General features: G+C 40.1%; 1 protein-coding gene across 3 annotated transcripts in view; it reads right to left on the bottom strand.

Annotated features, from left to right (window-relative positions):
- Positions 1–12,535, bottom strand: part of DOCK8 (dedicator of cytokinesis 8) — a 230,735-nt gene that overhangs the window by 148,542 nt on the left and 69,658 nt on the right. For all 3 annotated transcript variants that reach the window (XM_025423389.3, XM_025423392.3, XM_025423391.3), the window contains one exon: positions 1,447–1,570. In XM_025423389.3, the coding sequence (XP_025279174.1) occupies positions 1,447–1,570 (124 nt within the window). The remainder of the gene's footprint in view (positions 1–1,446; positions 1,571–12,535) is intronic.

The following is a 12,535-nucleotide window of genomic DNA, read 5'->3' as shown; positions in this document are numbered from 1 at the left end:
CACATACATGGAATTATACAATTTTTGTTCTTTTGTGACTGATTTTACTTAGCACCTATGGACACTGAGAGCTGGCATTGACCTAAATGCTTTACACAAGATTAACTCATTTAATGCTCTAACAACCCCATGTGGTAGTTCCTATTTGTTGTCATCGTTATTAGTTTTATGGACTTGAATGTTTGAAAAATTCCTGTGTTGACATCCTAATGCCCAATGGGCTATTGGGAGGTAGGGCTTTTGGGAGGTGATCAGGTCATGAAGATGAGGCCTTCACAAGTAGAATTAGTGCCCTTATGAGAGACATGAGAGCCTTTGTTCTCCCTCAGTCTCCCCTGTGTGGTGGTACACAGCAAGAAAGTGTCTGCAAAACCAGGAAGAAGATGCTTACCAGGAACCAAATGAGCTGACACCTTGATCTTGGACTTCCCCACCTCTGAACTGTGAGAAATAAATGTCTAGTGTTTTAACGACCCCAATCTATTGTACTCTATTGTTCAGCCTGAACTGACTAAGACAGCTTCCCTTCAGGCGCCTGGGTGGCTCAGTTGGTTAAGCATCCAACTTTTGGTTTCAGCTCCAGTCATGATCTCAGGGTCATGAGATCAAGCCCCACATCCATCTCTGCACTCAGTGGGGAGTCTGCTTGAGATTCTCTTCCCCTCCCTCTCTATCTGCTCGTCCCTCACTCATGTGCACATGCTTTCTCTCTCTAAAATAAATAAACCTTAAAAATTGGCTTCTCCAAGACCACAGAACAGTTGACCAAGATGGCAGGAGAGGAGACCCCCTAAGGCACTACTTCCTTTACACCAGTGAGTCTCCATACCCAACACTCCTTTTTAATGTAAATATTTCCTAATTTTTCCTTTCCCATCCTGACATGCCATGTACAGATGATAAAACTTACACATACACATTTTTTAAACGAACTCAAAAGAATTTAATGGAATGAGAGAATAAAAGAAAAAAATTATAATAAGATGAGATGTCTTTATTATCCTCCTTGTTTTCCAATGGAGGAAACTGAAACAAGCCCAGAAAGGTTAATTATCCTGCCGGGGGCCACAGAGTCAGTATAGAGCAAAATAAGGAAGAAAACCTGGGCAGTCTGGCCTCAGTGTGGACTTTCCCCCACTCTGCAACTGCCCTTAGAGACACCACCGGGTCTCAGGAATTGTTACGTGGATGGGCCCAATGAGCAACCCCCTTCTACTTCTACCTATTTTCATTATTGAACTTGTGGGTTTTCATTTGAACACCAATTTCTGTAGCTACAAACAGGTTTGAGGAGAAAAAAGAAAAAGCACCACTGACTCAAATGGTAGAGCTCCTGCTACTCTGACATTCTCTGAGTCTAGCCCTTTCTCTAGTTAAAACACCGACAGCATGCCCTGGGCAGAGCAGCCCAGTAACCTGGTAACCATGTTTGTTGATAGAAAATACCTGTGTGCTTGGTTCATGGCCCTCCAAGGACTCTGACTCAAACGTCTGTTTCTGAAGTGTCTTGTGAAAATCTCTTCGGGATCCAGTCTTTTTAAAGCCGCAAATCTCCGAACTTCCTTGGTTTCTTTTTTGGTTGTTATTACATCATTTGGAGCAAGAGAAAGAGAGAAGAGAGGTACAAGCGCATTAGATTAAAAATAAAAGTAATGTTTGAGAGTAGACATGGTGCTGAAAGATCTCGCAAAGAGAGAACCGATTGTAATTCCTCCCATCTAATTATGCACCAGGCCTAATACAAGGCTCTGCTGTAATGAGATACAGACTTGCCTCCTTGCTGGCTCATTATCAAAGGTAGGAACGGTCTGGGAAAATGCCACTTCGGAGGTGTGGTCATTTCAGCTGCGGGGCATTTGGCTCCAAGCTGACGCTAAACTATGACCCTAGTGTTAAGAGGCTGGAATAAATCTAGCAATGTGCAGAGCAGCAAATAAAGATCGTTTGAAGATAAAAATAGAGGAAAACATTGAATGTCCCCATCAGTGTTCTTAACAATGAATTAAAAAGGCAGGACACGGTTAAGAAAAAATAGAAATAAATGATGGGCATGCCGAAAATCTCTGCTAATGGTCTCAATCTCCACTCTGCGCACACCATTAAAATGGGGTTTCAGAAATGTGTAGCTATGAAAAGGGTTTAAAATATAATGGCCAGCACTGTCCCCGGAGAAGGAAATTAGACCATCGTGAAAAAAGGCAACAGATAGAAGCTCTCAGATAATAACTGTAGAAACCAATGTGCCTATTCCCTGTTTTTATGACTCAAAGTCTTCTTGGAAAACAGGCTGCAAAGTCAACTGCACAAGCATGCGCTCATTTGGTTTGATTTCTCACACTATTAGAAAAACCCCTGAGCAAGTAGGTAAAAGGATATGAAATGAGTTAGGATTTATTAGGCAGATCAAATGGCAGACAGATAAAGCAGGAAATGTGGGAGAGCAACTAGCAATGATCCAAATACAGAGTTTATAACTCTTTGGGAGGGGTGAAGTGTTGGGTTATGCACAGAGCTGGTATTCAATAAATTTTAGTTGATTAAGTTAATTAAAGAAAAAAAGGAGATGACCCAGGGAGAACAGGCTCTGTTCTTAGATTTTATTGTGCTCTAAAGAGAAGCAATTTGAGTAAAAGGAGATAAGAAATAGCCCTAGGAGAGGGGCAAGATGGGCTTGGTGACTAATTCAAGTCAATGTCTACTATAAATGGTCATCTTCAGTGTCTCTTGGCCATCTGTACTGCCCTGACCCAAACCTGTATTGACAGGGCTGGGTGAACAGCAGGCCAAATTGGGGAACTGAAAGAAAATAAGTAAATGAGTATAGTATACTCTGAAATAAGGAAATAAGAGTAAACATTTAGAAAAGATTTCAAGAGAAATATGCAGAATGATTCTGGCTTGGAATTCCTAAACACCAACAAAACAAATGAAATTTAAAATATCATATTGTTCATAAACATCAATTAGCAAAAAGTATTTTGGGGGACTCCTTCAAATAATTTCCCAAAAGTAATTAATAACTACTTAAAATATTTAAGAAAATTATTTTGGTTCCAGTTGCTCTAAGTGTGCAGTGCTAAGAAGAGCAGATACATGTGTGAGCAAAGTTTATTTTATATTAGAATATTTATTTTCTATGAAAAGAGATTTTTGAGAACCTCACACAGGATTTCATCAACCTGTTAGCTATTTAAAAGTGATTCTCATCATTATAAACTTACCCAGCAACATGCATGTGTGTGCTGGATGAGAAGCTTTGCAAGTGCATAAAATGGCTTTTTTTGGACTTTATCTAAGGGTTCAAAGAAAAAGCTATATGTGATATAATATTCTTAGGAAAAAGTACCCAACTCAAAATAGTAATAAATAGTGAGTTGTGTCCTAAGATTACTCTCATAATTACAACACACTGAATCTGTGGCTGTTTTTCCTGAAGAATCCAATTTTAAAGGGAAAAGTTCCCAAATGAATTAACTAATAAAAATTAATTCTAAGGGTGCCTGGGTGGCTCAGTTGTTTAAGCATCCAACTCTTGATTTTGGCTCAGGTCATGATCTCAGGGTCGTGAAATCATGCCCTGAGTCAGGTTCTATGCTAGGCATGGAGCCTGCTTAAGATTATCTTCCCCCACTCCTTTACCCCTCCCCCACTTTAAAAATTAATAAATTATCTGAAATCAAATGCAAACAGTGAATTAAGACACAAATTTCACACTTTGGTATCTGCCCTTTGCCTTTCTTGGGACTTATACACTCCAAAGGGTACTGATGCCAAAGGTTCAATGTCACATGTCTCCCCACAAAGCCACCTGCTCAGGCCACAGAAATAAAAATCTGGAAGCAGCCTAACTTAAGCCCTTGTGTGCCCTGGCAACCAGAACTATATCTGCCTTGGTTTTATTTTTTTGTTTCATAAAGTGCACTTACTTCCAAGTGTTCCCTGATAAGTGAACAACACACACACACGCACACACAATTACAGCTATGTACCTGCCCCCATCATCCTTAATCACTTCTCTCAGTCCCTCTGTTTCTTCGTTGGTGAGACATAAACACTAGGTGAATTCTGGGATATTTGCCCAACTTTAAGATTTTATGATAAAAAGGTCATACACTGCATCTGGAAACCTTCAAATCAACTTTCTTCCGAAGATACTTAAATCTGGGAAAAGTCAAATATGCTTGGCTATTGCTCTTTTGCTATTTTAGGCAAATAGATGCTTTCTTTTTTGTCCTCCATTTTGCTAGAATGCTTTCTGGAGTTATTTAACTCCAAAGACACTGACAAACAGGCATTTAAAAAATGAGTCACGGAATAGTGTTAAAAGTTCATTTCGCAATATATTATATTCTAACTCCGTATATGCACCAGCCCTCAGAATTTGGGGGATGGAAAACATTAAGACTGACGTATTCCATGGTTGTGTGTTTGAAACCAGAGCAAACTTTTCTCCCCTTCCTCATTCTCAATTTAGCATCTACTTCCCCATCTTGAAGTCTCGGAAAGTCACAAAGCTCCCTTGTGGTAGCAGGGGCAGAGCTGGCCGAGGGAGACCACAAGGGCTGGCAAGTATGTAAAGATGACTCATTTTAGAAGTGCCAGCCACGGAAGGCAGAAACCACCACCGGGTAGGTAGTGAGACTGCTGGCAGAGTGCCACTGGCCACCAGAAACCCCAGCCTCATTACTCCACCCAGGCAACTGAGTTGAACAAAGCCATGCTCCTGTTGAGCCTCTTCACAGACAAGAGATAGGGAAGTGGGCCAAGTAGTAGAAGAACTATTCTTAAAATGAACTCAACCTATTGCTTCTTAAGGGAACTGCATTCCTTTTCTCCAAGCACTATTATTATATATTTGGGAACCATCCAAAGACCAACATATTTAAAAAAAAAAAAAAAAAAGGTTGATTTATTTGAGAGAGAGAGTGTGTGTGTGAGCAAGCTGGGGGAGGGTCAGAGGAAGAGGAAGACAAGTTGACTTCCCACTGAACGGGAACTCTGACTCAGGGCTCGATCCCAGAACCCTGAGATCATGACCTGAGCTGAAATCAACAGTCAGATGCTCAACTGACTGATCAACCCAGGTGCCCTAAGACCAAACATATTTTAAAGACCAAAGTCTTCAGAAGCAGTGTGGAGTAGATAGAATTTGGCTCTAGAGTTTGGGACCTGGGTTCTGTCCAGATGCTGTCTTCTTACATACTGGCTGTGAGACCCTAGGCAAGTGACCTAATCTCTCAGAGCTACGGTTTCCTCAGATGTGAAATGGGGAGGAACACTGCTCATTTTGAAGGTCTGTGTGATGACTGGAAAACAGCACATAATACGTCTTCTTCTCCTTTCTCCACTTCCCTTTCCTTCCTATCCCTCCCATACAATTTGGCACTAAAAACATCAGAACAAGGTAATCTTCCATGCCTCAGGGTGGGGAGTAAGTGAGGAAACCCAGAATGGGAAGTTGAAGGCCAAAAAGGGTGAGGAGGGAGTACATATGAAAGGGTGGCTTGGCATGGAGAATCAGAACCCAGAGGGTGTGAGGAGGGTGCCCATAGCCTGGCATGTGACAATGGATGAGACATTCTGGGTCGAACAAGGAAGGCACTGGGAGGAGTAGCCTGCTAAGGTGTCTCTGTGCAGGAGTGGCCTGGCACTCAGTATAGGTGCAGGCCTAAGAGGGCATCCACCCAGGAGGGGCAAGCCTGTTGCCGGGTGTCAGAGCCAGAATATGAGGAAGAAGGCGACTGTGTGGGGAAGGGGGGTGGTGCTGGCAGTAGGTACACATCAGAGGATTAATCACGTAAGTAAATGTAATAGGACAATAAGAATCAGGTTTTTCACTGAGAAAAATATGGAAAGGAAGAAAACAAGAATGAATACTCTGATGTCATGTTGCAATTGCAGGTATCAACATCAACTCGTGGTTTTCAGTGCACACCACACACACACACACACACACACACACACGCACACACTCCCTACCACTGTGATGTGAAGACACAGGAGGAGTGACACCTTAATAGCAGTAAGCACACCCAACACCTACAGCTTGGCTTTTAAGTACCACTTTCCACTTAAAAAGGGTCAGAGCTGCTTGGAGAAATGTCTGATTCCAGGGATGAGGAAAAGAAAGCTGTAAGATCAGCTTGTAATATCTTGTGGCAAATAGCAAGGATGTGATCAGAGGCTGCTTAGGGGTATGTAAAAAAGATACGAGGGCCAATTCAAAGGGTTCACACTAGTCAAAGTGAGGACAATCTGAGCATCAAAATGAACCACAGAACTGGATTCAAACTTACTGAATAAAATAGGAACCTCTGATTCAATATTGATACAAATAAACTGAAAGTTTAAAGAGAAATTGGGGGGGACCCCTGGGTGGCTCAGCGGTTTAGTGCCTGCCTTTGGCCCAGGGCGTGATCCTGGAGTCCTGGGATCGAGTCCTACGTCAGGCTCCCGGCATGGAGCCTGCTTCTCCCCCTGCCTGCGTCTCTGCCTCTCTCTCTCTCTCTCTCTCTCTCTCATGAATAAATAAATAAATAAATCTTTAAAAAAAATAAAGAGGAATTGGGCATTTTACAATCACCTAATCCAAATGGAGGGATTATTATGTCTAAAAAAAAACTGCCCTGTAATCTCAAGGTCAGTCATGAAAGTCAAGGAAACACCCAGGAACTGTTCCAGAGTAAATTACACGAAAGCCATCTTTAGTGACATCTAAACGCAATGCATGCCTTTCAACTAGATCCTTTTGCTCTAAAGGGCATTCTTGGGACATTTGGTGAAAGCTGAATAGGGTCTGAGGATTAGATGGTAATAATGTATCAATGTGAATTTCCTTAATGTGATGGCTGTATGCTAATTACGACGGAGAATGTCCTTGTTTGTAGAAATTACACACCGAAGTGTTCAGGGGTAATGGAGATTTAGGTTGGCAACTTACTCTCAAGTGGTTTGGGGGAGGGGAAAAAGATCTTTGTGTTTTACTTGCAAGTTTTCTGTATATTTGAGATTGTTTCCAAATAAAAGGAAAATAGTATATGGGGTGTCTGGCATCGTAATAAAGTCTGTTAGTGGGCCCTATTACAGCATCCATTCTGTAGCTGCTATGTGCACAGGAGCTGTCATGTCCAGAGACATCTGAGTGATTTGCTCTACTTGCCAGCCCTCTAACTTCCCACTTGGGCTTGATGATTGTAACCAATGCCTGACTGGTATAGGGCACCGCTTGCCTCGAAGTTGGATGATGGGAAAGCTTTGTAGTGTGGTCCCTCCAGAGTACCCTGTATATTGGCCAGGAATTTCTCTGTGCCCTTATCCTGAGTTGACTCCTTTTGCTTCTCTCATTTTCTTATGGGCTTTTCCTAAAGAGAACACCCTCAAAAATCATGTGGACCCGAATCCCTATCTCAGGCTCAGCTTCTAGACCATCTCAAACAAGATAACCACATACCAGCTCAATAAATAATAGTTATTATTATGAGTGTCAATGACAATACCATTAGATGCAACACCAATGCAAGTGTTATAATCTAGATAACCATATTTTGTAGATATGCTGAATTTAAAGTCTCCTAACATCTTTATTTCTGAACTATATAATTTTCACATAGGTAATTTACTTTCTTACCAAAAGCAAAAGTAAAGCTTAGAAAAGTGCTCACTTTAGGATTTCACTTGTAGAATTCTCCCAAAAGGCCAATAAACACCCTAGTGAGTTTGTTGTCCTCATTAAACTTGTTCCATTCCATTCCATCCCTTTCAGGAATTCTTAGTGGGTTTCATTTCCCAGTTGTGCTGCTAAAACCGTAGTTTGGACTGGATTTTGGGAATCCTATTTTCTGATGACTTACTACCAGTGGCTCTCAATGATGGTAATTAATGCTGTCATTTTTGAGTGTCTCAATGACTGGGATGTGCTATTATATTTCACATCCTGAAATGCATGGGGCATCCCAGCAATGAAGAACCATCCTAAGACATCTATTAGAACATCCAATACATGGGGCACCTGAGTGGCTCAGTGGTTGAACATCTGCCTTCAGCTCAGGTCATGATCCCGGGGTCCTAGGATCAAGTCCCGCATCAGACTCCCCACAAGGAGAGAGTCTTCTGTCTATGTCTTTGCTTCTCTCTTTGTGTCTCTCATGAATAAACAAAATCTTTACCAAAAAAACAAACAAAAACAAAAACAAAAAAACCATTCAACATACCTATCAAATGTCCTGCCAAACATTCCTGGAGGTAAAAAACCAGTCTGTAAATACGTGAGCTAAGCCCCATGCCATCTTACAAATAAGTGCAAAGTATTTTTGCACTGAATTTTCCAGCAAAACAGCAACTATATAAATGTAGGGGAAATTAAACTCTGTGCTGATTAGACCTCTACCAAGAGTTTTTCCCCATTTTGGAAAATCACATTACTAAAAGCAATGCTACTTGTGTTATCCCAGTCACCCACACAACACACCTGTTGCAGTCTGCTTTTGTAGGTGTGAGACTCATAGCATTATTCTGGCAGCTGCAAACAGCTATTTCATTATGTTCTTTGGCGGAGTTATATCCAAGTATTTGCATCTTTACATATATGCTCTTTTATGTATTATGTTTATTTCTCCTTTATATAACAGTTGGGACATTTTATGGACTTCTAAAAATGAGAAAGTTCATGGGTGACAAAGGTGGCATTACAAAATATTCATTACACAGAAATACGCTGTGGAGTCTGATAGATCTGAGAACGCTTTTCTTAAAGGAACATGATGTGGATATTTGGTGTTAAAGTTTTGTTCATTCTCCTATTCAACACGTTTGTAAAGGATCTCCTGAGAATAGGCACCAAAGAGAATGCAAAAAGGAATATACAAAAATCCTAGCTTTAAAGGAGTCCCTGTCCTCAGTGAAGTCATAGTCTAGTGAAAAATATCACCTATTTAGCAGGGGAGATAAACATTCAGACACATAATCAGAATGCAATGTTGAGGGGCGCCTGGGTGGTTCAGTCATTTAAGCATCTGCCTTTGGCTCAGGTCAGGATCTCGTGGTCCTGGGATCGAGCCCCATGTCAGGCTCCCCGCTCAGCAGGAAATCTACTTCTCCCTCTCCACCTGCCCTTCCCCCTGCTCTTGCTCTCTCTTGTGCTCTCTCTCTCTCCCTCAAATAAATAAATAAAATCTTTAAAAATATATATAAAGCAGTGTAGAGTATGACAAGAGCTTCTAAGAGAAATACAAACAGCATGATTTGAAAATCCACGGAAGGGAGCAGTTTCCTCTGGCCAGGTCAGGGAAGGCTTCGTGAAAGCCCTGGCCTTTGGGCTTCAGGGGTGTGGATGTGTGGGGATGGGAGTGTGTGTGTAACCGCTCAGGTGTAGCTCAGGGATTTCCACACCTGGATTGCTCTCTGTAACTGCACAGGCTGATGAGCCTTGCTTGCTTTCTGTACTTTTAGAAAGCAAATAGCTAAACATCTTGACAGCCAGCACGACAAATGCATGTCATAATAAGCAATTATTGATCAGGGAGACATTTTTATGGTGTTTTGGGAGTAACTGAATTATATGCACCGATGTGTTTGAATTTTAATTGTTTACCAGTTCACTGGGAGTAAAATATGGAGTAATAAAACAGATGATACCCCATTCCTTGATGTCCTAGCTCTCCTTGAGCACGACCTTCCTTCAGAATTACCTTAATCACCCAGGGTGAAAGACAAAGTCTAAGGGCTTTTATGATGTTGCTCATAACACTCATGAAATGTTTCACTGTCACTGCGGATAATACACCAAGAATAAATAGCATATAAACAAGTTTAATTACTTAAGAGTTTGACTTCCCACCAAGACACCAAACACAACTTAAGTGAATCACTCTTAGTTCATTTAGAGAAAATGGCAGAGGAAATAATGCTTAAGTATTTAATGTGACCCAAAAGATGCCCGCAAACATCAATCCATACAAGATTACCAAATATTTGGAAATGAGAGGTGATGAACATGCAGCCGTGGCACCAACATAGCATTAGATCAAGGGTCATTTCCAAAAGTCATGGAGAGAAAAGTGCTGTTATTTTTAGAGCTATGACACCATATTTTATGGTATAGACATGAAAGATAGAATGGCATCCATTCAAGACATCTTCCAGTCTAAGTATCACAAACATTTCCAGTAGGAAAATGTATTTCCCCCAAAAGGAGATCAAGTACTTTGTGTTTCTGTGTAGTTGAATTTTTCTTATTAAGTGAAAAAGAAATTCTAGAACTTTCCTCTATCCTTCACAGACAGCATTCTTTGTCTGATTTAAAAGCCTCAATTATAGAACTTGAGTGGCAAATGCTCTATAGAATTATGAGCGTGGGAGGGAACACAAGTGGCCATTTATCTACTCCCCTGCCCCCTAAGTGGGATTCAAAGCCATTATCACAGATAGCAAGGACATAAAAGTCTATCCTTAGATATTACAGAGAAATGTAATATCAGCAAGGAGATAATTGAGGAATAAAAGAGCCAACTAAATCAGTGTTTGACTGCATGGTTATGGATGACAGACATGTCCATAGAAGGTGAAATGGCTTCATTAAGTATGGTCTTCCAGAGGAAAGTAGTTTCCCCCACCAACAGTGCATTAAAATATATGGGATAGAGTTTGGGGTTCACTCCTTTGACATGCTAATATAAGCACTTTTCCTGAAGTCTTCAGATTTTATTTCACTTGAAAGGAGTATTTTGGACAGGTTTAATTGGAACTAGATAAGCCCTAAAGGAGTAAACCTCCTGATTTTCCAAATCTTATCTTTATTTCAAGAATATAGAAATTATAGTGCTTATGAGGTGAAATCTACCCTGGATCATTAAATGAAATCTTCAACAACAGAGTTATCCCTTGTTTTTTTCCCTTTGCATATATTATCTTACTAATGGGTCTTATTGAAATTATTTGTCAAGTGGGTAGGGACAACTGAGCCAAAATCTGTAATACATCAATATCAATAACCTATTATCATATGCCAAGAAATCATGGTACTTTACATATGTTAACTTATTCATTGCACATAACATAATTTATGAGGTAGACACTATTCTAATTCCTGTTTTCCTGATTAGGACATTGAGGCACAAAAAAGCAGTTTGCCTTAGGTCACACAGCACCTAAGTGGTAGACCCAAGACTTGAATCCATTTACTCCAGCTCCAGAGAAATCACCATTCTGTGAAATAACATAAAAACCATAGCAAAGCAACAGATTTTCAATTAATGAGTAATTAATGAATGCCAGAAACTATCTCAGATTTCTATCCATGAATTTTAGGTCACAATTACAATTCACCCTTTTTAGATGACAGTTCAGTGAGTTGTGGCAGATGGGTACAGTTGTGTAACCACCACTACAATCAGGACTTAGAACAGTTCCAGCACCCTCAGAAGTTTCTCTGATGACTTTCTGCAGTCAATTCCTTTCCCTACCCTCAGATCCCGGCAACCAATAATCTTTTTTCTGTCCCTATGGCTCTGTCTTTTCCAGAATAACATGCAAATGGAATCATGCATCATCTTTTTTGTCTGGCTTCTTTCACATTGCATATGCAATGGAGAGTCATCTATATTGCTCTATGCATGAGTAATTTGTTCTATTTTACCGCTGAATAGCATTCCATTGTATGGACGTACCACAGTCTGGTTATCCATTGCCCCATTGCATACAATCTGGTTGTTCCTAATTTTTGACAATCACAAACAAAACTGCTATAAATATTTGCATATAGATGTTTATGTGAATATAGGTTTTCATTTCACTTGGGTTAATATTCAGGAGAAGGAAGTCAGGTGGTACGATAAGGATATAGTTAACTGGGATTTTAGGATAGATAAGGGAAGAAGAACTCAGTGGTGGAAACAATATTAAGAAAGTAGATAAAATAGCTTCCAGTTTACAATAACAAAAATACAATTTCAGGCATTTCTATTTTATTTTAATTATATTTATTTATAAATATATATTTAATTATATATATAAATATATATATATTTAATTATATTATATCCAGCACTGCCAAGGATATGTGGCGGGGGGGTGAGGGTGGGTGGAGGACAGGGCAGTCTCATACCCAGTTGGTAATGGAATCAATCAATACAGCTTTCCTGAAGAAAAATTTGGTAGTACTTATGAGGATGTGTCATATGCACTGACTCTATTGCTACCCTCAGAAATCCTCACACACACGTGTCAGGACAAGTGTGCACAGATGTCTATTGTGGTATTATTTATAATAGTGAAAAATGGAGACAATTTCAATGTCCATCAATAGAGAAAAATTTGGTAACTTAATGATACATTCCTTTGCCCCTGGAATACCAGGCAGGGAGGGTGATCTCTGACATGGAAAAATGTCAAAGATATTACTGAAAAAAGTATATTTTGTGTGTGTGTGTGTGTGTGTGTGTGTGTGTGTATGCAAGACATATACATATTTACACAGGTATAATTACATACTATTTCTGTAAAATGCAAATGTATATACATATCTATATGTATATATATT

This window comes from Canis lupus, chromosome 1, assembly GCF_003254725.2.
Source record: "Canis lupus dingo isolate Sandy chromosome 1, ASM325472v2, whole genome shotgun sequence".
NCBI lineage: Eukaryota > Metazoa > Chordata > Mammalia > Carnivora > Canidae > Canis > Canis lupus.
This window is presented reverse-complemented; position numbering and strand designations above follow the sequence as displayed.